Source organism: Centropristis striata, chromosome 12, assembly GCF_030273125.1.
Source record: "Centropristis striata isolate RG_2023a ecotype Rhode Island chromosome 12, C.striata_1.0, whole genome shotgun sequence".
Taxonomy (NCBI): Eukaryota; Metazoa; Chordata; class Actinopteri; order Perciformes; family Serranidae; genus Centropristis; species Centropristis striata.
The window spans coordinates 25,771,835-25,797,706 of NC_081528.1; the positions used below are offsets into that span (position 1 = coordinate 25,771,835).

The following is a 25,872-nucleotide window of genomic DNA, read 5'->3' on the forward strand; positions in this document are numbered from 1 at the left end:
CACAGGGCGCAGAGCAGCAGACATTGGAGCCTTGGTTATATCACTCAGTCATTTTCTCTTCTCTGAGTCAGAGTGAATGGAGTGAAGAGAGGGGTAATGATGTGCAGGGACACAGCTAAGCACTATTCAGCTTCAGAGTGCTAGATTGGCTCGAGATGGGTCAATTTTGTGAGGACGAACCCTGATGAGGTCAATCTTTATCTTTAAAAGAGGTTTACATTGTTAAATTGATTGACAAACTTTAACAGAGATCTATAAAATCACATCATTTTGATGAGATCCTCATTCAGGCAGACTTCTGGTGATAAGGTGCACTCACTGTGCAGCAGTCTGCCTGTTTATACAATATGCACATTATTTTCTACGAGGTTTTACAGCACGTCTCTTTCACCGCTTTTAACCCGCTTGTAAAAAATGTCCTTAGAGTCCTTCACACTGGTCAAACTGAATAACACAGCTTCCGAGAGACACTCTGAGATCAACCATCCTGACTCCTAAACTCATCCCTCATCAGGGGTCTATTTGAGATAAGTGCAGTGAAATATGTTGTGCATTTTGGCTTGATTTGGACCACTCAACTATCATTCTTATGCAGCCCTCACAGGCAGCATGCTGCCATGTGTTACGCAGCCTGGTGCCAGTACTGAACAGCCCGATCAGTTGCCAAACCTGTAGATTAACTACCCCAGCAGAAACACTGGACATTTTTTTTCCTCTTACCAGATGACCTCCAGATGCTAGAAAGCTGTGAAAACTGCAAAAGAGCCCCAATCCTGGTTAGACTGCGTCTGGGCCATGGCAGACAGTAACACACCATGGTAATCCCGTTGGTTGGCCGACTCAACTCTGCCTCGGGGAAGGAGGGGCCGCTCCCCGAATGCTGCCGAGGAAATCTGTACGCCAAGCAGACAGCACTAAAACTTTCCAAGAAGACAAGAACAAATATTGGCTTGTGTGATTTGAAAACAGAGCAGATGTCCCCTTTTGTTTGATGGAAAATTACTTCCATGATCTTCTGTGATGATCTATCTGGGACAGTTTGTGACCCCAGCCAGTGAAGGCTGTAACCAGCCAGCGGCAGATCCAGTCACGCTGACTTGAGATGCAAGACGCGACCTAAGCAGGAAGTCCCTATTCAGAGGCCTCCTGCTGCTGTGCTGTCCAGCCTCCACAGTCAATCCAAGGCTCAATATCTCCGTTCTGTTCTTTGTTTACCCCAAACTAAAAAGGAAGAGAGGACACAGCCTGTGGAGTCTTAAAGCCCTGTTAAAAGGGAAAACACAGTTTATTTGTTGCTTCTGGTATCTTTGTTAGCTTTTTGAACCCTGATTTACCTTTAAAGATTTAGTATCTAACCTTTTTACAGCATTTTTGTAAGAACTAGACTGTATACTATTGTATACTATACTTACATTATGTTTCCAACAATTTTTAGACCAGGAGAAATCCTTAAATTTAATCAAGTTAATAGTCTGTTTCATTTGTACTGGCATCACACTGTGATAGTCTGTCAGAGGCTTAAATAAATTGAATTTGTTTCCAGTTTTAAGCCAAATTTTTACCTTATACTGTTCAGACCTTAATTATTCTGAACTAGATATTTAACTGGATGAAGGATTTTAGTAATTGGATGTCTGGATCTTAAATTGTCAGATAAACAAGTTAAGGAAACTTTAGAGGTAGCTCATCTCACTTGCTGCCAGACATTATTGGAGACACACAGATTTTTAACATGACATTGCTTTATTCAGTGTTTTCAATTCTTTTAATCACCGGCTCTATTTGTTTTGGATAGGAGGACACCTCTCCTGGTAAAAACCTCCTTAATGAGAAACACTGAAGGAATCCAAACCGTGAGAAACTTACAGCGATGTTGACAATGTGGTGTGAATACAACTTCTTCCATGATCCCACATTACTTCAACAACATCAGCAAAATCCGTCTTTTGCTATAGTTTTGAGAGACACTGCAGAAAATTACATTTAATTCTTTCTGATTTCGCACTAAAACCCATTTCTAGCCTTGAGGTTAAATGCACGTTTTGACTACATTTCCTTCCTCGTGAAATCTTTGCAAAGCAGAATTTCATATTTTAATTTGTGCAGTATTTACATCCATGTATGCCTGCAGTCTTCACTGCTTTTGGTGATGTTTTGCCACATTTCTTGGTCTCTTGGTGCTGCATACCTGCATTGTTCTGGCTTACAAAGGATTTGAATTAATCTAAAATCAGTAATGATGCATATTTAACTGCGCTGCAGCAGTTACTTAAATGACTATTGCAGAAGATTAACTGGCCTTAATTGTGGTGAGCCTGATTGTTTTTTAAAGATATTTGTGCAGCATAGTCTCTTTTTTTGTGTCCCTAATATGAGGATAAATGCTTCATTAGGGATCCAGAACAGAGGTAAGAGACCCCAGTGTGTGCGGCTGCCACTACGCTCAGAAGCCTGTGGTCTCTGTTAAAAATGTCTCTTTCCATTATGGAGCCGTAGACAGGCAGAAAGACAACTTGGCTGCCTTTATTTGTTTTTTTTATTTTGGGAACAGCTGAAGCGCAGTGTGAGTTTTGGCTGTCCTTTACTGCAGGATTACAGCCTCCTTAACCTTTTAGCTGCATTCTCCATCATTCTCTCTTATGTGTCCCTCCCAAGCTGTTCCTTAACCTCTACACTGGGAGCAGGATTCAGAGAGATGGAGACAGACAGAGAGAAAGAGCGAGACATGGAGGGCAGAGAGACAGGAGAGGAGACGGATCCGGGCACGCTGAAAGAGAAAAATGGCCACCTGAGGATTAGGGACTGAATATAACTGCTCTAAATTGTCAAGGCTGCAACATTTCACATTTCACTAAGTCCCTTTCCACATTCTGACCTTTCTGATATTTAACTCTAAGGCCCATCTATTGTCAGCGAACCTTTTTCCAGCAAAGGAAAGGCAGTTAACATTCAGCCCTTCCACGATGTATTGAGTGAATTTTGGATTCAGTCAAGAAGTCTCTGGAGTCTGAGAGCACTCTATATCTGTATCTGTATGTGTGAGTGTGTGTTTGTGTGTACATATGTGTGCATGCTTGAGGTTTTTCATGTAAAACTCTAAAGCTAAACTACTAGAGTATTAGCCTTTTGTTTGCAATCCCATCCTGCTGAAATGCTAAATTTCAATAGCCTTTATGTAACAAGTAAGCCCATCAAACGCGGTTTCTTTGAACCCCATTTGATAAATGCGACAGGTTTCTATTTTGCTTGTCAAGGAACATGAATAAAAGCTGTTATTCTAGATGCCGCCTGTTTTGAAGAGATGCAAATGTCGACTCCTGGAGGCCGGCTATGCAAGGAAACTCGTCACTTCATTGTAGTTTTATTTTAATGTCACACTCTTTCGCTGCGGCATCACTTTAAAAAGATTCAAGGTCAAATATATGCTTGCTTGCTGAGTCACCGCAGATGTCACATGTTTGCAACTCCTATTATAGATCCAGCTTTTGACACACACAGGCTCACAGACAACAGGATTCAAAGTGACAGAGCTTCCCTGTCGACACCTGCCATCCAATCTATGCCTGTCTGAAGCACTATCACTCAATAACATCACTGTTTTATCATGTCAGCAGCACCGTGAACGCTAGAATAACCGTGATCACTAACAAGCCATAAAGAAGGCTGTATTAGCAGGTGAAGCATCTTTGTTTAGGGGCTGGCTCTGCTTCCGCTAAAACATTTTTATAGGTTCTCTTGAAGCCTTCATGAGGGAGATGTGACATCTAATAGCTTATGGCAGTCACTTCCTACACTGGGAAGATGCTCCTGACTGACCTAGTGCTGCTATGACATTTGTTCAGCTTTTAAGTGCTATACCTGCCAAACTCTGAGACTAAGGCCACTTTAGACTGGCATTAGCACTTTGTGAAACAGCGCAGACCCTAATTCACTTCAATTGAGATCGCAGTGTTGGCAACACAGAGGAATTGAGAAGTATAAAGTGTGTGAAAAAGTTGAGTCTGGCTCAACTTTTGCTGCAACGGTACCCAGCAAGGTGCACGTTGGCCTATCCAATACATGCAAGCACACATTCCAGTTGATTAATTTGTAACATTAATTCATTCATTTACCTTGGACAGGTCACCAGACTATCACAGGGCTGACACATAGAGACAGTCAACCATTCACTCCTCATTCACTCCTACGGCCAATTTAGAGTCACCAATTAAACCTTAGTGCATGTTTTTGGACTGGGTGAGGAAGCCGGAGTACCCGGTGAGAACCCACGCTGACATGGGGAGAACATGCAAACTCCACACAGACGAGCCACAGATCGGCGACCCTCTTGCTGTGAGGCAAGAGTGCTAACCACTTACTTTGTAGCATGAACATTTTTTTCCTGCTTACTCAGGAGATTATAGCAATGAAAGATTAAACATTCCAGAGTTGTAACATCTAGTCTCAAAATGTTTTGAACCGCTGTGTTTTGGCGTCTGATAATGAATTGAACTGATAAATGATTAATCTGTATGAACAAATTTACTGCATACAAATGCAGAATCTGCTTGCAGTGGGTAAAGTTTTGGTATCTGAAGCGTTCTGGTTTGTAGTCCATTTGTAGTCTTAGCAGTATTGGCTAATGACGTTTGAGTGGGCTATGGCTCCTTAGGATCTCATTAGTCATGAGTTGGCTATTGTCTGATGCCCATCTTTTATAGCTTTTTTAAGATCCTCTTATGTGTTTCTAGAGATAAGCTGAAATGCTGTCTGACTGGCGCACAGAAGAAGTCTTGGCCCGGATCAGTGTTGGGCTGATGAATGAAGCCATCACTGGTGGCTGACAGTCATCGACCACTGAACCCAACATAGTGATTTAAAAGTTTCCTCCCCCGTCTACACCGATGACATTCATTGAGCGCTTAAAAAGTAACAATTCTGAATTATCAACAGTGTGCAGATTGATTTTGCAAGTACAACTGAAGGTAGACACCACGGTTATCCTAAGGCCTTTACAGGTTAGAGGAGCAACAGGGAGCAAGATGGCTGAATATACATGGGCGCCCATAAAGTTGGAATAGTTTTGTTTTCAGACACAACTCTCTGTTAATTATGATTTCATTTCCATTGTGATATGTTTTGGAGAGATTGATTAATAAAGTTTTGAGAAGATATACACATATCTATCAAGAATAAATCACACTATAGCAATCATTTTAAAAAATATTTTCATTTAATTTCCTTTGAAAAAATATTTTATTCCAACTTTAATGGTGACCATGTAAATTAATATTTATTTTGAATTCAAATAGATCATCACAGTTCCATTGGCTAAATTATTTTTATCATCATTATCATATTATTGTGTAGCTCTTGCATTCTTAAAGGTATTAAAGTGGACTTACAACAAAAATCTAACCAATTCAACCATGAACATCCACATGGTGGATTTTTTTCGATTTTTATTTTTTTAAATAAAGGCAAGGAATATATGGAAATTAGTCAGTTATTGCAGAAGATTACCATATCTGGCAACCCATTTATTTTACTCTTTCCAGTGACAAATAAAGGTAAAAAACCCAATTTCACAACTCACAACCTGCCATAAAAACTTCCATAATTTGCTGTGGCAACACAAGTCCAAGAACCTTTCACTGCCTAACAGGGTGACTCAAAGGTTATTCGAATGAGCTTGAAGTTGTTGTAGTGGTATGATTATGTTTGTCTGGCTAACGCTCATATAGCAGCCCATACACTCTGCATTATTCATTACGTCCGATTATTAGACTGAACAAGGTCACCGCTCAGACTGGAATCAACAAATTCAAAAAGCTTCTTCACTTTAAGAGCTTAAATGTACTCAGTAAATGTCATGACACTCAGCCTGTTACATTATGCAATATATTGCATCTATCAATTAACAATGGATGAGGTGTTCAAACACGGAGGTGCATTCATTCAAATAAAAGCTGTTTAACTAGTGCCTATGCCAAAGGGGTTTATATGGCCTCTGACTCCATCCGACTGATTGGCTTGGCCACAAGAACAACAGAAATGATTTTGAAGACTCTAGGGCGCTTTCACAACCCAAAGTTTAGTCCATTTTAATCGAACTTTGGTGCGGTTAAATACTTGTTACAGTTCGTTTGGTTGCTTGTGAATGCTCCAATTGTACTCACCAAAACAACCTAAAGTCCAGGATCACTTGCAGACAGGGTCTTGGTCCTCGGTCCTAGTGCGGTTTGATTCCACTGTTAACGTAATCAAACCAGAATCCAACCCAAATAGAGGAAATGAACCAAAACACAGTGGATTGTAGGCTATCCGGGAAGGCATTTCATGAGATGTACACAGATAAAGGAATAAAGATGAAATTCTTGTCCTTCAGTTTCACTCTGGAGGCTACCACTGAGCTAACGCTAATTTGTCATTGAAGAATTATCGACATATTGCTCAAAATAACTTAATATTTACCTTTGTGGTAGAAGCAGATCGTGGTAGGAGAAAATCAAGGCTTGCCTTCCGTGATGATACAGATGTCTGATCACAGCACGTCGGATGTAATGGATCAACACATTGTTGATGACCCGGAGCCTCAACAGGAGCTCCTTTTGAGCTTTTCTAACCAAATTAGTATGGTTGGAACAACTGAGCAGATTAGGGCGGGTATAATTAAAGGTACTCAGTTTGCACGCAGTTCCACGTTGTTTTGTTTACCGCCAACTTTTCAACCAATCAGAAATAAAAGTGTGAGTATATTTCCAGCCCTTCACCTTTGTACACGCTCCTCTTCAAATCTTTTTTTTTTATTAGGTCCACTTACATTTCTGCACTGTGAAAGCAAATCAGACTAAATACAAAACAAACCAAATGTATCAATTTCACTCTGATTTGGAATAACCAAACGGGCTTGGGTTGTGAAAGTGCCCTTAGTGACTTTTAAATATTAATGGTTGACATTGAGATCAGTCAAAGAGTCTCTGTGACTTGCAATTCACAATTTGGCCAGTCACCATGATTATTGTAACAAACAGTGACCATGAATATGCAGAATGTTGCTAATAGTTTAACCCTCTGCTATCTATAGACAAAGGCTCACACCTGAAGTTCATTCTAATAAAGAGCTTTACAGGCCAATACGTTTGCAAAGAAAAAGGTGATTCTGTAACAGCACCAAGATTAAAATCATAATCAGGATGATTAAAATGAATGACTAGTTCTCATAGATGTCACTTTTTGAAGCACAGGCTCATCTGATGGGAGGTGCTAAGGACAGAGAGCAGTTGGAGAAGAGCTGTTTTATCAAAATCTGCCGTTTTTTTGTTTGTTTGTTTGTTGCTTGTCTGTCTAGCACAGCTTTGAGCAACAGCTACATGATGTTCAATGAGATGCTTGTTTCAACACTGTGGGAATTGCTAGACATCTTATGGAAATCACAAGTGCTTCAGAGAACTCCATAGCAGTCAGCTCATTAGATTTTGATATTAATTTGTATTCATAGAGGCCTCGTGATTGCACCAGAGGAAAAGTCCAAGGTCATGAAAACATTAGGATTTACTGTGTCAAGCATTGCTCAGGAGGAAAATGTGAACTGACAGTGGTGCTAGATGAAAGGTCAGGTCTCACCAAAATTGTAAAATTCTCCAAAAATACCATATTTCTTCTAATTAATGTCAAAAGATGGTGGATTGTTGAATAGATGAGCTGATGTATTTGGCCAGCGTTGCTATCCTTAGGCCTTGACACTAGTTGGTATAAAAAAAAAAAGATGATACATGAATATGGGCAAAATAACCAGTTTAGAATTCCACTGTGAGCAGTAGGTCAAGATAGGGCTTGTTCACATTTGTACATGGCGTGCAGGTGCCCTAGAGGGGCTACGTTTTCAGACTAACATGTAGCACAAGGACAACAGCATATTACCTACTGTTCAGGGCAAACAGATGAGCTGAAGTAACTGCACACATCACTGAGTATACATGAAACACACGATCTTGTGATTTATTCAAATCTCTACATCCTTCAGGGAAGTTGCTTTTTGCTTCTTTTTTTTTAACCTGTTCTTTAAACAGTTTTCTGCATCCTGTTTTTTTATATTCTTTAACTTGCCAGTAACCACATTTTCTGTTAATACCATTTTATTTGCCTTTTATGGTCTCTTTAAGTGGATGGAAATTGATGTGAGGTGTATGTTCCAGAGAGAATAGAAAGTCACTAAAGTCTTGTTTAAACACGCCAAAGCCCCGCTCAAAAAGCCATTTCCAGAAAGCAATTAAAACCAATCAGAATTACACGTTGTAGTTGTTCATTTTTGCAACAATCCTTTAAGCTAATAGCGCTGTTACCCAAAATTACAGGATTGGATTCAGAGGGTTTTCCTGAAAAAAAATGGGGGGTTTTTCTGAAACTGCCAGTGGTGTATGACTCTGCTCCAAATATACTATTTTGACACGTTTATTTAAGTTCATCTGCAAGATGTGTTTTTGTACCCAGCGTAGTTTTTTGTTAAACTATTAAAAGTGTTTATTTTTCTCTAATTGTATGTGCTGGGAGCGACAACAAATGACTTTTTTTTTATTGTGTGTTAAAATGAAAATTGTTATTATTCACATGTGGTCTCAAATATTGCTTTTTATTGAATTGCCTCTTTTCCCATCTGTGTGTTGCCAAACATGTTATTTTGAATTTCCCTGTGCCTCTCTATGTCTCTCCCTGCTTCACTAACAGGGGCCCATGCAAAAAAACAGGGCGAGGATTTATCGGATAACGACGGTGATGAAGATGAAGGTATTTTCCATGGTGAACAAAGATGGTGCATGATTTTTTTTTCTAAAAATGTCACAGTTTTCTGATCATTTCTGTTTTTTGTGTTTGATTTATTTCTTGTTTCTAATTACAAATGCAGTCATCAAGCACCCCTGTCACATTACAATCTGTACAACAATGTTGTCTTTGATCAAATGTTTGAGTGTGCGTGAGTGAATGTGAGGTCTTCTGTTCCTGAGCATCAAAATTCAGCCGACAAGTCGAGTGTTTGGCTTCAGAGTCAGATGGGATCTTGTAGCTGTGTAGATAACCAAGCCGGGGTTGAGTCATTTTAATATCTCACATAGTGACTGGAGCAACTGTTATTACAAGGGCAGAGGAAGTGGTGAGAGCCCCTTCTTAAGGTGTGGCCAGCAGCTCTATTTGTGGCGATAATGGCAGAGGGAAAGTGAAGCAGCAGTGTAATATCAGACTGTTCACCAGGTCTGCCAGCAGATTTAGATGAGGAGCGGCAGTTCAGGAGTGCTGCTGGAGAGGATTAGAGGCGAGAGGTGTAGAAAATGGGAAGTTGCTGCTCAGCAATCGCATTGTTCACTTTCCATATTTATCTTGGGATATTCCTGGCTCAGGGTGGATCTCTGCTGAGATTAGAATGAGAGACGATTCTTGTGCTGCAACAGAAACGGCTTAAGTATCTGAATCTAAATCAAACCCTTGATATCGCCCCGCCCTTCCCTTCCCTCGCCACAGTAGGGCAGGTGATGCAAGCATGATGCTGGGTATCAAGGTTAAGCCCTTTGATTTTGACTCTGTTTGTTATGGACAGATTGGATTTTTGCACATTATGTATATATTTGGTGAACAAGATTGCATGTCTGGAGCGAAGCTGTCAGGGACCTTAGCGCATGCTTAGGCCATATGGACCTTCTACTTGGCAGCAAAACTGAAATGTCACACCAAGTTGCTGTATCCTTTCACTTATTTCTCTCGAATGTTGGCACAATTAATGCCGGCTTTGCTGTGGGGTGCTGCGTAGGGTTTTATACCCACCGGAGGCCGGCTGGCCAGGCTTCTCTCCAGATGTTTATGGGTTTGTAGTGTAGCTCTTTCCTCTTTGCCAGTGGGCTCTTCTTTCAGAGAGAAGCCTCACGCTGGCCTTGATCACAGAACAGGAAGCGTTGCCATGGCACCACTTTGACACACAGGTGTTTCTTCATTCAAGCCCAGGGCGAGCTGTTGCAACTGAAGCCAAGTTGCCTTCAGTCTGCAGCTTGACTGTGTATGCGTGCATGTATATGTTTGTCTTCCCTCAAGCGAGCCCACATGCGTCAGTATGTAGCCCTAAGTCCGTTCAAAATTGCTGACAAGTGCCGATCCCTTTGTCTGGCAAGTCTTTGCATGCGCGCACAGGGCCTTGGTCTCCAAGCTGTTGTGCAAGACCAGCCTCACTGAAAATGTGACAAGTCTATTCTTTACTGAGCGCAACTAATGCTATTTCCAGTGCATCACCGTAGAAGCACAATACGGTCCCAGCAGAATCTCTGCCACAGCGCTGTGACTAATGCATGTGTGACAGAGTTGGCCATCAATCCCTAAACATGATCCAGAAGATTTTCATTGTTCTGGTGAAATGTGTCTGTTTTGAAGTGTCATGCCCCGACACATGAAACCAGCGCTCAAAGACAAACCCTCTGTAATTCCCCCCAAAGACAACTGTTACCTCTGTGAGAAAAAAACTTCACTCCTCACTGAGTAATGGTCGAGTACACTGCACAAACTACTAAGTCCTTGTAAGCTGTCTTACATGCTACTGCTCTCACAAGTGGCGGTGCTGTTATTGCTAGTAATAGCAATCTCCTTGTCTACAGTAAATGTACGGCACGCATTACCAATGAAAATCAAACATTTGTATTCAAGTTAAAGGCCAAGTAGAATCAGAGCACAAGCAGAACTCCCACTCTCTCACACTTTAACTGATGCACCTCTTATCCACATATTCTCATTCAGTCCAGAGAACTGCTGTCTTGTCTGGTTTCTCTGTCTAACCCCCTCCATCTCTCAGTCTGTTCATCCCAACATTACCATGCTGTCTCAGTTGGCAGCGTGTCTATCCTGGGCTAATTCCCTCCCTCCTTCCCTCCTCCCTCCACCATATTAGAGCAGTCTTCCTGCCTGTTATAACCCAGACACACTTAAAATTAAATAAGTTTTATTGGAACAATAAAGGATTTCTCACATTGCCAAAGAGATGTAAGTAACATATGTAATGGAATAGTAATATCTAAATTTACAATAAAAAGGCAGTGGAACAACCAATAAAAACACTCAACTGAGACGAGGAGATAAGCAAAAAGAAATATGTAGTAAGGAATATAATGTCCTTTTTTACACTGTTTATCCCTCACTGTCTGCTGGCTGTCCCTGAGGCTCCCCCTCTTAGCCATTCTGTCTGTCCGTCTTTCTATCTTGCCCCCTCTGTGTGTCCGCCTGTCTGTCTGAGCAACAGTCAACCCCCTGGCAGCCCCAAAGTGCATTCAAATTCTACGCAACACTCCCTCCAGCAACACGAGCGTGTGGGCCAAGTTGCTGTGATTTACATCGGCCCACAATCAAGACTCAATTTTACAGAGGCTGTTATTGCACTGTAAAAAAGGAGCGCAAGCTTTCAATCACCTACCTGCTGTCGTTAGATAAAGGTGGGCATGTAAATAGAGGAAGTCAGCCTGTGTAGGAGCTAAATCTCCCAGGTGGAACATGGCAGTGGTGCCGAGCTACTGTGCCCAGTGTTAGGCAGAGAGAGGCAGCCGTCCCCACTCCACCTCCAGAGTGTCTCGCACCACTGCTGCCTCTGCCCTCTCCCACTGATGAAAAATAGATGTGTGTGTGTGTGTCTATCATTTGGCACTTTGAGACTCCAGCTCTAATCAGGAGGAATGCTTCCACACAGCGTGAGTGTGCACACGCTCAGAGATGTACACCCGCATCCATTTAACTAGCGATGCATGCACACACGCACGTGCTGGTACACATAAACAATGCTTGCTTCCAAGCTTTAGACGCAAGCAGCGACAACAACAAGACATACACACACTCATACCCCCACCCCCAGAGAGGCTCTCCATCGTTGCTGTGCCAGGGAGCAGAGCTGAGCTCCACCTGCCTGGGTATTACCATTAATTCCATTGCACAGGCCTGACTGGATCCCCATCCAGCAAAGCCCTCAGCTCAGCTCAGGCAGGCTGGAGACTGGTGAATCGACAGTGGGGGCAATTCACACACCAGTTTCTCCATTCTGCCACTATCCTATTCTCTGTGATGTGGCGGGGTTGGAGAATCATGCCCCTTGAAGCCCATTTATGCAGAGATATTTGGGATGCTGCTGCTCAGCTTCCTTCCAAGATAAGCATTGCTGCTAATGGCGAATCCACAAGGGCATTATTTGAGCCGTTTCAAAGGATGGGAGACACAGACTGTTGCTGTCATCTATTTTTCCCCCCTTGTCCTTTACTCTTGAGTGGCATGAAATAATTGGCAAGGCAAAAACATGTAAAAAACGTGTTTCTTTTGAAAAATCTAGAGAATAGAACAAGACTGGAGTTAGGCTTTGAATTAGCACACTGAGGCACTTTCCTTATATAGTGCCACAGCTTGGCTGAGGTGGTTTGTGCTGTGGTGGTTCTGTAATACATTTATTGGTGTGCTTGCCTCAACCCTTCAGTGGGTTTGTACAGTATAATGTCAGCTTTTGTGGCTCGCACCAAGGACAGCAGGCTTCCCTGAAAGACTAAAGGGTTAGTCTTGGTTCACTCAAGGAGTAAACAGCTGTCGGAGAGTCTTAGAGATGACAGCACCTCTACAGCCTCCTCCTCTCATCTAGATCCAGGCCAGCTGTAGGGGGCTTTGGCTAATAGCCTCGTAGCCTTCTCACCGTGTCTTCCTTTTTATTTTACTCCGCCGTCGTCTATCCCCGCCTCTCTTTCCTCTCTATCCTCATCCACACGGCTCTCTGTCTGCCCTGTTGCCAACATCATATTTAACACACAAACACACCAGTGAGGGGAGCAGGAAGTCACCTTCACGCAAAGGTCATTCCTCCCATTACTTCTACCGTAGCAATGTACACACACACTCTCACACTCGTCTCCTTTTCATATACGCATGCCAGATTTTCTTTATATACGTAAGTCATACCTCAGTTACTCTCAGAAATGTCAAGTGTTGTGGAGACCATGTCGGAGGCTGACATACTCACACAGTACGGTGCTCTTTTCCTGCCCATCCCATCACTCCTGATGATGTGCAGGCTCGGAAAGTCCGCTGGCTTAAAATAGCAACGGCTATGCAACAGCATTTTTATTCATGGTCTCCTTCCACTGTCTTCTAAGTCCAAAAGAGAAAATTTGTTACTGTGTGTTCCTTCTCTGAGCCTTTTTTTCCCCTCCAAGGCCTAGTCACACGCAGTGCTAGCTCATTTGATTCAGTATAAAGGGAATATTAAGCAGACATTCGGTGACATTCAGAATACTGTCAGCGACTCGTACAATGGCGCAAGCTGCTGTATAATTCGGTGTAATTACACTGCCTGTTTTGCAAGGAGCTTCCCAGTTAAACTAAATGCACTTCTTAAATGTGAACATGGCCAGTAATGGACTTGTCATGAGTGAAGCGTGAAGCTTGGCCTGACAAGAGCACTACAGTAGGGTGCATGTCATGTCCTGCCACATCAGGACATTGTCAACCCCCCCACCCCCCCACCTCAGACCTCACTGATAGCCGCTGACAGCCACCATGTTTCACCAAGTGTTGACACAGTGAATGCCACCGACACTTATCTCCACTCGCCTTTGTCCCTGTCCCACTCTGGAGTGTCAAGGCCGGTTTCTGGGGGCGCTTAACGTCAGATATATGACGGACTGTTTTCAATGGACTGAGAGGCAAAGGACAAAAAGGTGGAGATACAGTGTAGGGAGTGAAAATAAGATAGAGGAGGAAGGAGCCAGTGCTCCCAGCCCTCCTGGTGGGTTTCACTTGCAGCAGCAACACTTAGAGGCACAGCTCAGGCCTGAGTTATGCCTCCCACTGACACTCCAATCAGTCTAGAGCCGCTGTGATGCACCTATGAAAGGTTGTGCTCCTCGGGTCCTGCTAAAATTCATGCCCTGTGATGTATTTGTAGGTGTGACTGTCCCTAACCCTTCGATTTAAGCCGGTGCAGTGAACTGAAGACATTTTTTATTCATTTGTTGGTGATTTTTCATTTATTTTCTCTACTGTGTTCCAATAATTTGCTGTTTGTATGATATGCAGGGGTGTCACGATTCTCCCAATACACAATTCAGTTCGACTTATGGTCATGAATCGATTTGTGAGTTTGTGATTTAAACTTTTTTATTTTGTCAGACTATTGCTTTTTTTGTTTTTTCCTGACTACTGTCATTCAATATCTTCTTTAAATTACCTGGTATCATGTATAATATGAGATATTTTTCCGGAATGCACCCCACTAAGGCCATATGGTCAAATTATCAATTTGAATTTGATTTTAATAGTTTTGAATTAAAAGCTCATTTTGATTGATTTTCAATTTAGAACCAACATCTTGATACCCCTGATTATATGTGCTGGGAGTGTATGTGACTGTATAGTAGATGCTGCCTGATGTGATTGAGAGAAATATATGAGAAAATGTCGTGTTATATGAATTATTTTTCTGTCCAGCTCACTCTTCATTGCACATCAGCTTTCATCTCCATTTCTATCACGCACCGATTCCTTTGTTCATCTCCAAAAACATGACTTTATTTGCCTTTTTTTCAATTTGTTGTGCATGTGAGTTTTATTGCAAATATATACCAGTCTGTGCATTAATGAACCTATTTCTGTTTCAGAGCTCAGTGCTGCATTTTAATGCTGTGAATATGTGTGTTGATGTAATGATGTGTCTGCCTCGGAGAAGTTAGTGAATCAGGAGGCAGCCTTTTTTCCAGGCAAACACTTAGTCACCTGTTACACCAGATTAGGCCGATAAAAGCTCTGATCTGATTGGTTAAGAAGAGCTGCTCACCTCATTACCTCCATGCCGCGCAGTGCTGCAGCCCACATGTGGCTGTATCTAGAAAAGGACGATTATTTCTCACTGTAAACTAAAGTCCAATTGGGATCTGTTGCATGTATATTCTCCCAGCGTCAGTGAGAACTGTATATCACATCTGTGTGACACCTCCCACATCAGATCAAGTCAATAAATAGATTAGAGCAAGTGGAGCTGCAATGTCTTGTATCGCTCTCCCAAAGGGATTTAACTGTTGTCATGGAGACCCGATGTGAATCAACAAAAGAGGTGACTGATAACATTGACATGACTAATCTCTTTTTCTTATTTCTGCCCCCTGTTCCGTCTTCCTCTATGCCATTCTCCTTGTATCTGTGGCCCATTTGTTTAAGTAGCTCGTGGAGGATATGCTGTTTCTCTCCCCTTCTCCTCCCCCTCCCCGCCCCCCCACCCACCTCTCTCTGACTGTACCTTCCATGCTTCCTCACCCCATGCATCCCCTCCTCCTCTTGTCTAAGATAAGTGTGTGCATAGAGAAGTGTCAGCTATAAATCACATTTCACTGTGTAGCCTTCTCAGATACCAGCAAGATAAAGAAAGCCATAAATAAGGACACATCATATACAAGTTATTGCTTTGCTTTTAAACGTAACGGGGCCATGAATAACCAAGGGAATAAGGGAAAAAAAAAAGCCCTGTGAATCAAGGCTGAGCTCTGCTATAGGGGTTACAGAAAAACCGTGTCTCTACAAAATGCATTTAAGTAGTTGTCCTCGGTGTTAGGCATGCTAATGTGATGGGGTGCATAATGACGAGCGGTGCCTGCAGATGGATGCAGATTGGGCTGTGCAGGATGTGGTCTGCGATTAGCTGTTCTTGAGGATTTTGAATTTTGGCTCTCAGTCACCATAGCAACCAGAATACAATACCACCCTTTTAAATCTGAGCCCATTGCTTTCTCTTTTCCTTTTTCTCTCCTTCTATTTTATATCTTTATTCCTTCTTATTTTTCTCCCTTTTCTTTCTATCTTCCTTCCTTCCTTCCGGTCTGTCTTTGTGTTTCTCTCTCTCTCTCTCTCTCTCTCTCTCTCTACCTCACTCTTTGCCCTCCCACCCCCTTCTCATTCTCACCACTCTCAGGGCTTAGGGGGGGGGGAAGAGAGGCAGGGAGTTGGACAGAGATGGAGGGAAGCAGGGAGAGAAACAGGGAGAGACAGGGGAGAGTCTGTGAGTGAAAGCGATACAAAGTGAGGGAGGGGAAGGCGAGAAGCTACACAGAACGCGGGGGGAGCAGGAGTGAAAATGAGAGAGAGTTTCTTGTCTTGTCTCCCAGCTCTAGCTAGCCAGCCAGTAATTCAGTCTATTCCTCAAACAGAGGCTTTTTTCTTCCCTCTACCTCTGGATGTGCTTTATCCGGCTGGAGTGTCGCTCCAGCTGGGTATCAAGCCCTGGTTCGGGAATAGAATAAACAACATTTTACCAAAACTGAAGCACAAATTTAACTGCCTGCAATGCCAAGCAAGACCATGCAAATAAATTGTTGCACAGAGATAGGCCTGTGTAAAAAGGAGGTGCATGGTAGCATTGTGTAATTAGCGGGTGCGTTTTCCCCTATCACTGTCAAGCCAGATTAGCCTTCTCCCTGGTTAGGAGATGTGTCAGAGTACCTCTCTCTTTATTCTCCCTAATGGCTTCCTGCGTGCCTATATTTGAAAGTGGGTCTGCCTCCTGGAAGGCAACACAAAACCAAATACAACCCTCATCGTTTGGTTTATATGATAAATATTTTATGTGGTCAATGACAAGCCACATTTTCGGCTGAGATGGCCAATTACTATAATAGAGTAGAACTCGACATAATGAGTGGACATTAATTTGTTTCTCATAGAGCGGATATGAAAGACTATTGCCTCCATTTCCATTAGTAGGCCAGCAGACTGTATCCTTCCAGCTGGTATCTGAGAGGTGACTGTCAGCTTGTCTGTTTGTGGCCACCATGCGCTGTATCTGCTGTATCTGAATCTGAGCTGACCCTTGATCGGAGTGGGTGGAGTCGACAATGTGAATGTGTTAATGATGGCCGCTCTTGCAGACATACGAGACACTGGGGCCAAGCCTGTGATGGTCTACATCCACGGAGGGTCCTACATGGAGGGGACGGGCAACATGATCGATGGGAGCGTCCTGGCCAGCTACGGAAATGTCATCGTTATCACTCTCAACTACCGTGTCGGCGTCCTCGGTAAGCTTTTTTTTTTTTTCTTACTTCATCTCCTCCTTCAAGGGCATTTTTTCTGGGCCATCTTTATAGGCCAGCTAGGTGTAATGAGCACTGCTGATTGCCACATGCACTCCAAATAAGGCCTGCAGCACTGTAAATACATGAACTGGCTCCTGTGCGTCTTGTTGATGTGGTGCTCGTGTATCAAAATCACAGTAATTGAGTGTGCCGAATGTGGGTTTGTTGTTGTGACTGGGGTTTAGAATAAATTAAGAAATTATTGTAATGAGGTTGAAAAAAAATATGATGAGATGGGCGTGATGCTGGAGAGATAGAGGAGAGGAGAAGAGTCTGTTAGAGGGAACGAGGGGTTCTCTCTCCGAGTTGCAGTTGGTTGCAGATTGACTCACACAGCTGAATCCTCTTTCAGACACTTGTGTGTGCGTGTGTGTGAGAAAGAGAGTGAGAAAGAGAGTGGAGAGGCAGAGAAAGAGAGAGAGGGTAAAAGAGAGGGAGAGAGAGCTCCATGGAAACAGCTGCAGCAACACAAAATGGAGTTTGTTAGCACACTACCCGAGCTTTGTACCTTTTCCATCCATCTCTCTGACACAGCTGATTTCCCTCTTCACACATTTTTTTACATTTAGAGTGGTTGTGAACCGACTACAAGCACTTTGAATATGAAATCAAATTTCCCTGATGTTTTTGTTTGCATTTGTGAGAATACGGCCTCAGATCTGGACAATCACTGGCTGCTGTTAACATAAAGGACACAGAAAAATGTTACTCTATGTTTTCTTTGGTCAACAAATCCCATAAAAGCCCCTAAAGCAACGATTCATAAATCTGTCTCTCAGTTCTGTTAGACTTCTTTTTTACTGTCTGTGGCTCACAGCCTAAATCCTATTGCTTCCAACTGAAGATGTAAATCTTTAAATCTTCAAGAAGACACAAATATAAAACTCCAGTTTTAGCTCCAAGATGAAATAATTTCCAAACACAGCTGGGCTCTATAGTTCTTGGCAAACGTAACTCACAGAAGGGTAAATATTGCATTTGTTGGGGACGTTTTTAAGGCTGCAGATAATAGAATATAGAATATTGCTTGACAGCAGTAAAGGAGAAAATGGAGTTTAACAGCAGAGAAGAGAGAACTGATTCCATACTGTCTACAAAGCAACAGCGATGCACTGATCTGACTTTTTAAAGCCCCATAACAATAACTAGGCTTTGGGTATCAAGTCCCAATCTCACATCAGTTTTTAATTACATCATAAGTTGTGACCGGGATAATTCCTTCACATTCAAGGCAATGCATTTCCTAAATGTATTAAAGAAAATAAAAAAATACAGTACTGTGAAAAAGTCTAAAGCAGGTGTGGAAAAAATGCTGTAAAAACTACTAGACCAGCCTGTATTGTACATGTCATTTTATTTTATAATATAATTCATTGGGTTTTTAATTGTCTTATACTCCTCTTTTTTCTGTAAAGCGCTTTGTGATTTTATCTATGGAAAAAAAAAATTAAATAAACTTTACCTACTTACTTACTATCTTACTTACTTACTTTCAAAAATAGAAATGTTAGTAGTTTATTGTTTGTATCAATTAACAAAATGCAAAGTGAGCAAACAGAAGAAAAAATCTAAATCAAATAAATATTTGGTGTGACCACCCTTTACCTTTAAACCAGCATCAATTTTTCTAGGCATTTTTTCACACCTGCCTCAGACTTTTGCACAGTACTGTACATAAATATGCATAAACTGAATTGTTATTTATTATAAAAACAACAAATTGTGCACCAGCAACGAAGAAAAAATCTCCAAAATTAACAGGAATCCTAATTCACGTGTTTAACTTTTGACCAATTTGTAGTTGCATTTAAAAGTTAAACCGAGTCAAAACTTAACATCCTAACAAAAGTATTGTTAGGATGCTTATTTGTGATTCTACATAGTATGCAATTTTCAACTCAGCACAAACTTTGTGTGTATTTTAGGAAATAGACTTCACGTTTCCTGTTGTTTCTGTTAGACTCGACCACGTGAGGACAAATTGTCTTTATAATTTTAGGAACCTTTAGTGTACCAAAATAGCTGTCACTATAATACCTCGAGTATATAAGATCCCTCTCTCCTGTATTCCTTCATTCATTCTGCTGCATGATGGAACTGAATCCGACGTTTTGTGCATTAAATGTGCATTGAACGGCACTTCACCGCTTCTTCTCCTACTTCATCAAAATGCATCATATCAAGTATATGTTGTTTACATGTACTAGAGGTGTGGGAAAAAAATTGATACAGCATAGTATCGCAATATTATGTGTGGCAATATTGTATTGATTCATGGCCGCCAAGTATCGATATTTAGCATTTATTTGGCATCAGCATTTTTCGGCAGGTTTTTTTTTCCTGGAGGCTGTAGCAGGCTCACTTTTAGGAATATATTAGAGATATTGGTATCATATGAAACTACGTGATCTAACTTTATTTCACGAACACAGCCATATCAAAGCTATACAGTGCAGTGAAGATTAAAGTTGAGGAAAGTTTGAGAAAATGCAGCAATTATTGTCGTCCATACATGTTTCGTATCAGTTCAGTTTGACTGGATACTTTGTTGGTCAGTCTGTGGGTTTGACTCTCATTGTGGAGATTAAAAATAGATAAATAGACTGGGAATTTTCTCTTATTTGACAAAACAGTTCTGGATTCAACCTAATTTTGTGGACACAAAATGTAGTTAAACAGTTAAATCGCAATATGTATATGATATGTATATCACAAAATGCTTAAAATCGCAATAATATGGTATCGTGACTCATGTATCGTGATAAAATTGTATCATGGGGCCTCTGGTGATTCCCATGTGTCATATCTAGGCTACACAACATAGAATTGAATTCAATAGATCAATACACCGATACTCCTTCCAGCAATTTGAGTCAGTTTGGGCTCAGTATCCTGATTGGATCAGTGCATTTGCTAGCATCAGCCACTGTATCTGCCTGGTCCTTACAGACCAAGTAAGACTCTTGCAGCAAAATCCAGAGCGGAGTGAATTCAGCAGGTGTGTCTTTATTACCTATAAATATTATATTTGTAAGAAAATATGCTTTTTAATGTTCTTTCTTTAAAAGCTACAAACCATCGCTGTGGTCTTTACTGGTGTTCTAGTGAGTATTTACAACAACAGGATGGATGCATGCAGCACTGACTCAAACACACAGTCACACACAGTGCAACAGTGGTGTGCTTTTAATAGTGTTTGTACAGTAATGGAGGTCTACAGCACGGAGGATACAGCTGCACTGTGTCAGTGGCTTCCAACTTGGGGGTTGGAGCCCCCTAGGAGGTTTGATTAATCTGAACAGTCACAGGATAATTAACAAGATAGGAAAGAATAGGAGAAAATATATTAGGAAAATGTGTTAAATTTTCCCAGGCTTTCTTAAATGTGTTATTTTTAATTGTTATATGTTTAATGGTTGTTACCTTTTTTAGACTTCTAATACATATTCACATGAAACAGTTCAGAGGTGGACAGAAAAAAAATGAAATATTTGTATAATATTTAATCTATTAAATCTCACACTCATTTTTCATGCAAAAATGCCAGAAAATGCTGTTTTCAGCCTCTCAAATATGAAGATTTTCTGCTTTTCTCTTCCTCGTCCCCAGTTTCTCTGGGTTGGGATGGACAGTTTTTTATTATTTCCTGACATTTTATGCAAGGAATGATTAATAAAGAAAATAATCAGCCCATTAATCAATAATGAAAATAATCTGTTCTTGGGTTACAAGTAGAATATTACTTTTTGGTTGCAACTTCTCATAGATGAGCTGAATAGTCTGCGACAACTAGACATGGGTTGGTTTTAAAGGGTCAAAAGGCAAAAATGTTGGAGGCTTTGGCATTTGTTGACAACAAGGAAACTCTGGAATATGAGCAGCTTTATCCGTAAAGGAGCAGTCTGCCTCACTTTGCTGCTCAGAGAGCTCCACATGTCAAGAGGAGGGAGACTGAGAGTGGTGCCACCTTCTCCTCCAGGACATTGAGATGACTGGTGTGGTTGAATCACGGGGGCACAACTACATTCATCCTGAGACTCTCTTTTTGATGGAGATGAGAGCGCTACAGCCTATCGATTTTGTCATCAGGGTTGCTCGCCTTGAATGCGATGTGTTTTCCTCTGTCATTTTTGTGGAGTATCATTGTGAGCGTTGTAATCAGCCTTCAGGGTGGTAAGGTAGCCGGAGTAGTGGCTGAGCGTGCTGCCTCGTGTTGCTGCTGCTGCTGCTGCTGCTGCCGCTGGTTTAAAGCTGAGCACGTAAGCCTAATACAGATTCATGATCATATTTCTTTCATGGCACTTCAATTATGAGTCAGATGTTTCTTCTCTCGCTGCCACATTTCGCTAAATGTCATTCTACATGCATGCACACACACCCTCAAACAGCACATACGAATACTCTGAACATGTGCATGCTCACGCACATGCTGGCATTCACACAAACAAACACACAGCGCGACGAAAACAGTCCACACATGCAGATGTGGTTGTGCACCCACACATGTGCACAGACATACACACGTACGGTTCCCTAAGCAGCTCGCTTGGTGAGCTCCCCAGCAGCCATTCTGAGAAATTAGCAGAGAAGAAGTGATGCATGTCGCTGAGCGATAATGTCCATCGCTGTAGCATGGTCTGATAATCTCCCCGTGGTACGGCTTTAAACTGTTATTACAGACACACTCATAAACCAAATAAAACCAAGGCCAGAGAAAAATCAGACCATGATGGGCCAATTAACACTAAGCTGTCTGAAGATTTTCACTCATAAAGTGTGAATTTCAATTCTCGGAACTTGAGAAATCTTAATTACATGTCTTCATTTTTATTTTTGTTTGCAGTATTTTATTGAAAACGGGTGCAGCTAACAGTTTCAGTTAATCTAGTCTAGACAGCATCAAGTGGAGTAGATTAGCCGTTTGTATTGGACACTGTACATTAGCCACTGCACACAGAGTTGAAAGCTCTACACTTGCAGTGTAACATCAGGTCATCTGACAGCTATGAGCAAATACTCCAGTTTTTAATTCTTTCTGATGGTTTTAACTCAAATATTGTGCAGCAGGACTCTCTTCATTTAAATTATGGAAGGAAAGGGGAAAACATCAGTAATTTAGATTCTGTCCTTGGTGACGCATTTTCATGTAGAAATGGAGAATAAATAAATAAATATTAATGAAAAAATGAAAGCTCTTTTAATTAGGCTGCTTAAAGGGATGAGGGAATAATGGAGGCAGAGAGAATTAGACAAGATAATGAGTTTAAAGTGAAAGCAGACAAGGCAACAAACTATACGCTTTCTGACACTAATATAGCTTTCCCACCGTCCCTGGGCAATCTGAATATGGCATTAATAATGCAGTAAACACCTTTGAAATACACACAACAATCTGAATAGTAACTCATTTCACAGAAACAATAGGCCCAAACTATTAGGAAACAACAGCCCTCACTAACAAATCTCCACTGAAAGCATTTTTAATGTGAAGAATAAAAAACATTCTCACCAGCAAATTTTAACAAATTGGACAGCAGTGAAACCTTGGTAAATGTCAGTGATTAATGTTTTATTTATCTTCTGCTTTTATTCCATTTTTGTAGCAACTCCATTTTCCAGCTTTGCAGGGCTTTGTCAGGCATTTCACTCAAATGGGCCAAAGTTATTGAAAGATGGTGCTCAGTGCGTTATGAAATATAGATTTAGCATTTGTTTGGTGTTTTCCAAAAGACAGGCCGCAGTGGATTTAGTCTATATTTCAGTGCGGTTTTATAATGTGCCTCAGATTCTGCTGTGAAACACAAACACTTGCAGAGAGGAAAAAGGGAGTGGGGAGAAATGCTGCAGAAAAGGAGATTTAACATGTAGGAAAGCCTGATGTGTCGAGTCGCTGCCACTCCAGTTCCAATTAAAGAGGAGTCCAGTAAGTTTCTAGTGCTGTTCTATCATCCCCCTGCAGCTCTTAGCCCTACGCTGCTGTAATGGTAATTATTGCATCAAAGGGTGGACCACAGCTCTCCTGAGGCCCCATTTGGAAACTTTCATATCTGAACCTTTCACTATTTAGATGAATGAGAATTCATTTCAAATTTAATCTTTAATTACTTATTGACCCACCGCAGTATGATTATCACCAGATGACATACAGAGAATAGAGTTTTGCATGGTTCGGACAGTCCTGTTAGCCCTGCCACACTCAGGGGACCTGAAGAGCCAAAGACTTTGTTTACCAAAGAGAAACAGTGTTTGGATTTCTGCTCATTGATCTGTATGTGTGTGTGTGAGAGGGAGAAAGAGACATTGTGTGTGTCTCAAAGTGTGTGACTTGTCTGCCCACGTGCGTGTTTGGGTCTGCGTGTGTGTGGTCTGTGCACAGGGCGCGCGTGCGTGTGCCTAGTTGCCGCGCCTCTCTAATGATGTGTAATGAGTCCCAGTCAGAGGGGAGTATCTTGTATCACTGCTCTTTACAAATATAATTACTCACTGGCTCTCCAGAGCATGTCAATTTCCCAGTCCATTGGGGGGGGGACTTAATTACTAGTTTCCAAATGCATTAAAAATTAACAAAGGCTGCCTCTCTTGCCAAAACTCAAGGTGAGATTCTTCCTGTCTCTGAAAAAGCAGAATGGTCAAGTACAGTCTGTACTTGTGGAGAGTTTTCACCTTCGACAGGGTTTATTGTGACCTTTGATGTCTATCTCCCGTATCTCTCTGATCGCAGCCATTTTACGGTGAGACCGTCACAGCTACCGCCACCTCGGTCCAGCAAAGTTATTCAGGCCTTGAAAAGAATAGTTTTAGATTCCAATCAAAATAACCTCAACCTTACTGTATGAATGTACATGGAAGCAGGGCTGAAGCAGCAGCAGCGCAGGTGATGTCGCATTGATTTGTTCAATTGCCAGAGTTATTCTGTGTGTGGTAAGTGACTCTGCCGTTCTCTCTTATGTCCCTCTCTCTCCCAAACTAAAGATGGTGACTGTTCAGTAATTCAGCCAGGGATTTGGGGAGCAGAGGATGTGTGTGGCTGTGTATGAACAATATTGCAGAGCAGAAGAAGAAGAGTCTGTCACACAAGTTTGTGTAGTTGTTTTTCACTTCGTGAAGAATTGCTGCTGCTGAGCTCCACTGAGAGCCAAACAGCGCGCAGTGTGCTCGTGGCCTCCTGACCCAGACTCTGCTGCTGCTGCATGTTGGTTAAGTAGGAATGCTATAGGATGTCATCTGGATACTTCCTGTCTGCAGTTTAAAACCATTTGCCCTATTTACAGTTGGCATTTCAAGTGCCTTATATATGGATTACGTCCAGATGTGATTTAATGCACTTTCATTTTCATCCAGTCACAGATAGGAATCCGCCATGGTTTTTCCCGGGAGACAAGAAAATCACGGTCAGCCTTCCTCTAGTCCAGAAGGAGGGGTGATGCACCTGAAGCTGTATGATAACTCACAAAAATACCAGAAAAAGAACAACGTGTGCACTTTAGCAGCTCAACCCAGTCCCTCTGTAATGAAGCTAAGATGACTTTAGACTTAAGCCCTTTTCAGTTGGACCAGATGTTAAAAGGACTTCACCCTGTCAGCTCCCTTGTACAAAGTCTCTGTAAAGTCCAGGATGTTGTCTGGAGAAGCAAGCGAGTGGCCGTTTGATGATGATGATGTTTCTATCATGCGACTAGTGTGAAACCTGAGGAATACAAGGGTGAACAAGAAGGGTTATTTACAGTCCAGAGTCCAGTACAGAGGGTCGCCGGATCCAATCCTGACATGAGGACTGAGGTGCCCTTGAGCAAGGCACCTAACCCCCCATGCAGCTCCCCGGGCGCAGTAATGTGCAGCCCACTGCTCCTTGCATGGTGTGTTCACTCGTGTGTGTAAAAAAAGGAAAGGTTAAATGCAGAGGTTGAATTTCCCCATTGTGGAATTAATAAAGGATCAATCTTAAATCTTAAAATGGAAATGCTAAATAAAATGTATAACTGGAAAGAAGACGAGATTTGGGACCTTCCGACGCAGAAATTGACAGAAAAATTCAAGGAACGGCAAAAGACTCTTTATTACTTTACTCATGACCAAATTATGAGTGGCTATGTACAGTAACAAAACATTCAATTTTCAATATGTTTATGCCTCATGACAGCATCAGCTGTGGACGTATGTACAGTATCAGTCAAAAGTGTGGACACACCTTCTCATTCAATGACTTTTCTCTATATTTTCCTTTATTTATTCAGTGGTGGGAAAAGTATTCAGACCCCTTAAAAGTACTAATACCCCACTGTGAAATTTCTCCACTACAAGTAAAAGTCCTGAATTCCAAACTTACTTAGGTAAAAGTACAAAAGTATCAGCATCAAAAAGTACTTAAACTATCAAAAGTACTCACTATGCAGAATGTTCCCACTCATTGTTTTATATATTCTAATTATATTATACATTATTTGTATTGATGCATTTATGTAAGCACTGCTTTAATTTTGTAAAGATAGGGCTCATTTTAACTACCCAAAATACTGTAATGAAGTATCATTTAAAAACAAATATATATGTTTTTTTATTCATGAAAATGTTTTTTTTATGTTAAATCTTGACCCAGAAAGTAACTATTAACTAAAGTTGTCAGCTAAGTGTAGTGGAGTAAAAAGTACAATATTTGCCTCAAAATGTTGTGGAGTAGAAGTATAAAGTTACATAAAATGGAAATACTTAAGTAAAGTACAAGTACCTCAAAATTGTACCTAAGTACAGTACTTTAGTGAATGTACTTAGTTACATT

The 25,872-nt window shown here is 41.4% G+C and overlaps 1 protein-coding gene across 2 annotated transcripts in view; it reads left to right on the plus strand.

The window, feature by feature from the left end:
• The window catches only part of nlgn3a (neuroligin 3a), a 139,841-nt gene that overhangs the window by 33,046 nt on the left and 80,923 nt on the right, over positions 1-25,872 (plus strand). The window contains exons 4-5 of one of the 2 annotated variants that reach the window (XM_059345819.1): positions 8,707-8,766; positions 16,890-17,039. In XM_059345819.1, coding sequence (XP_059201802.1) covers positions 8,707-8,766; positions 16,890-17,039 — 210 coding nt within the window. The remainder of the gene's footprint in view (positions 1-8,706; positions 8,767-16,889; positions 17,040-25,872) is intronic. The other variant, XM_059345818.1, reaches the window with a different exon arrangement.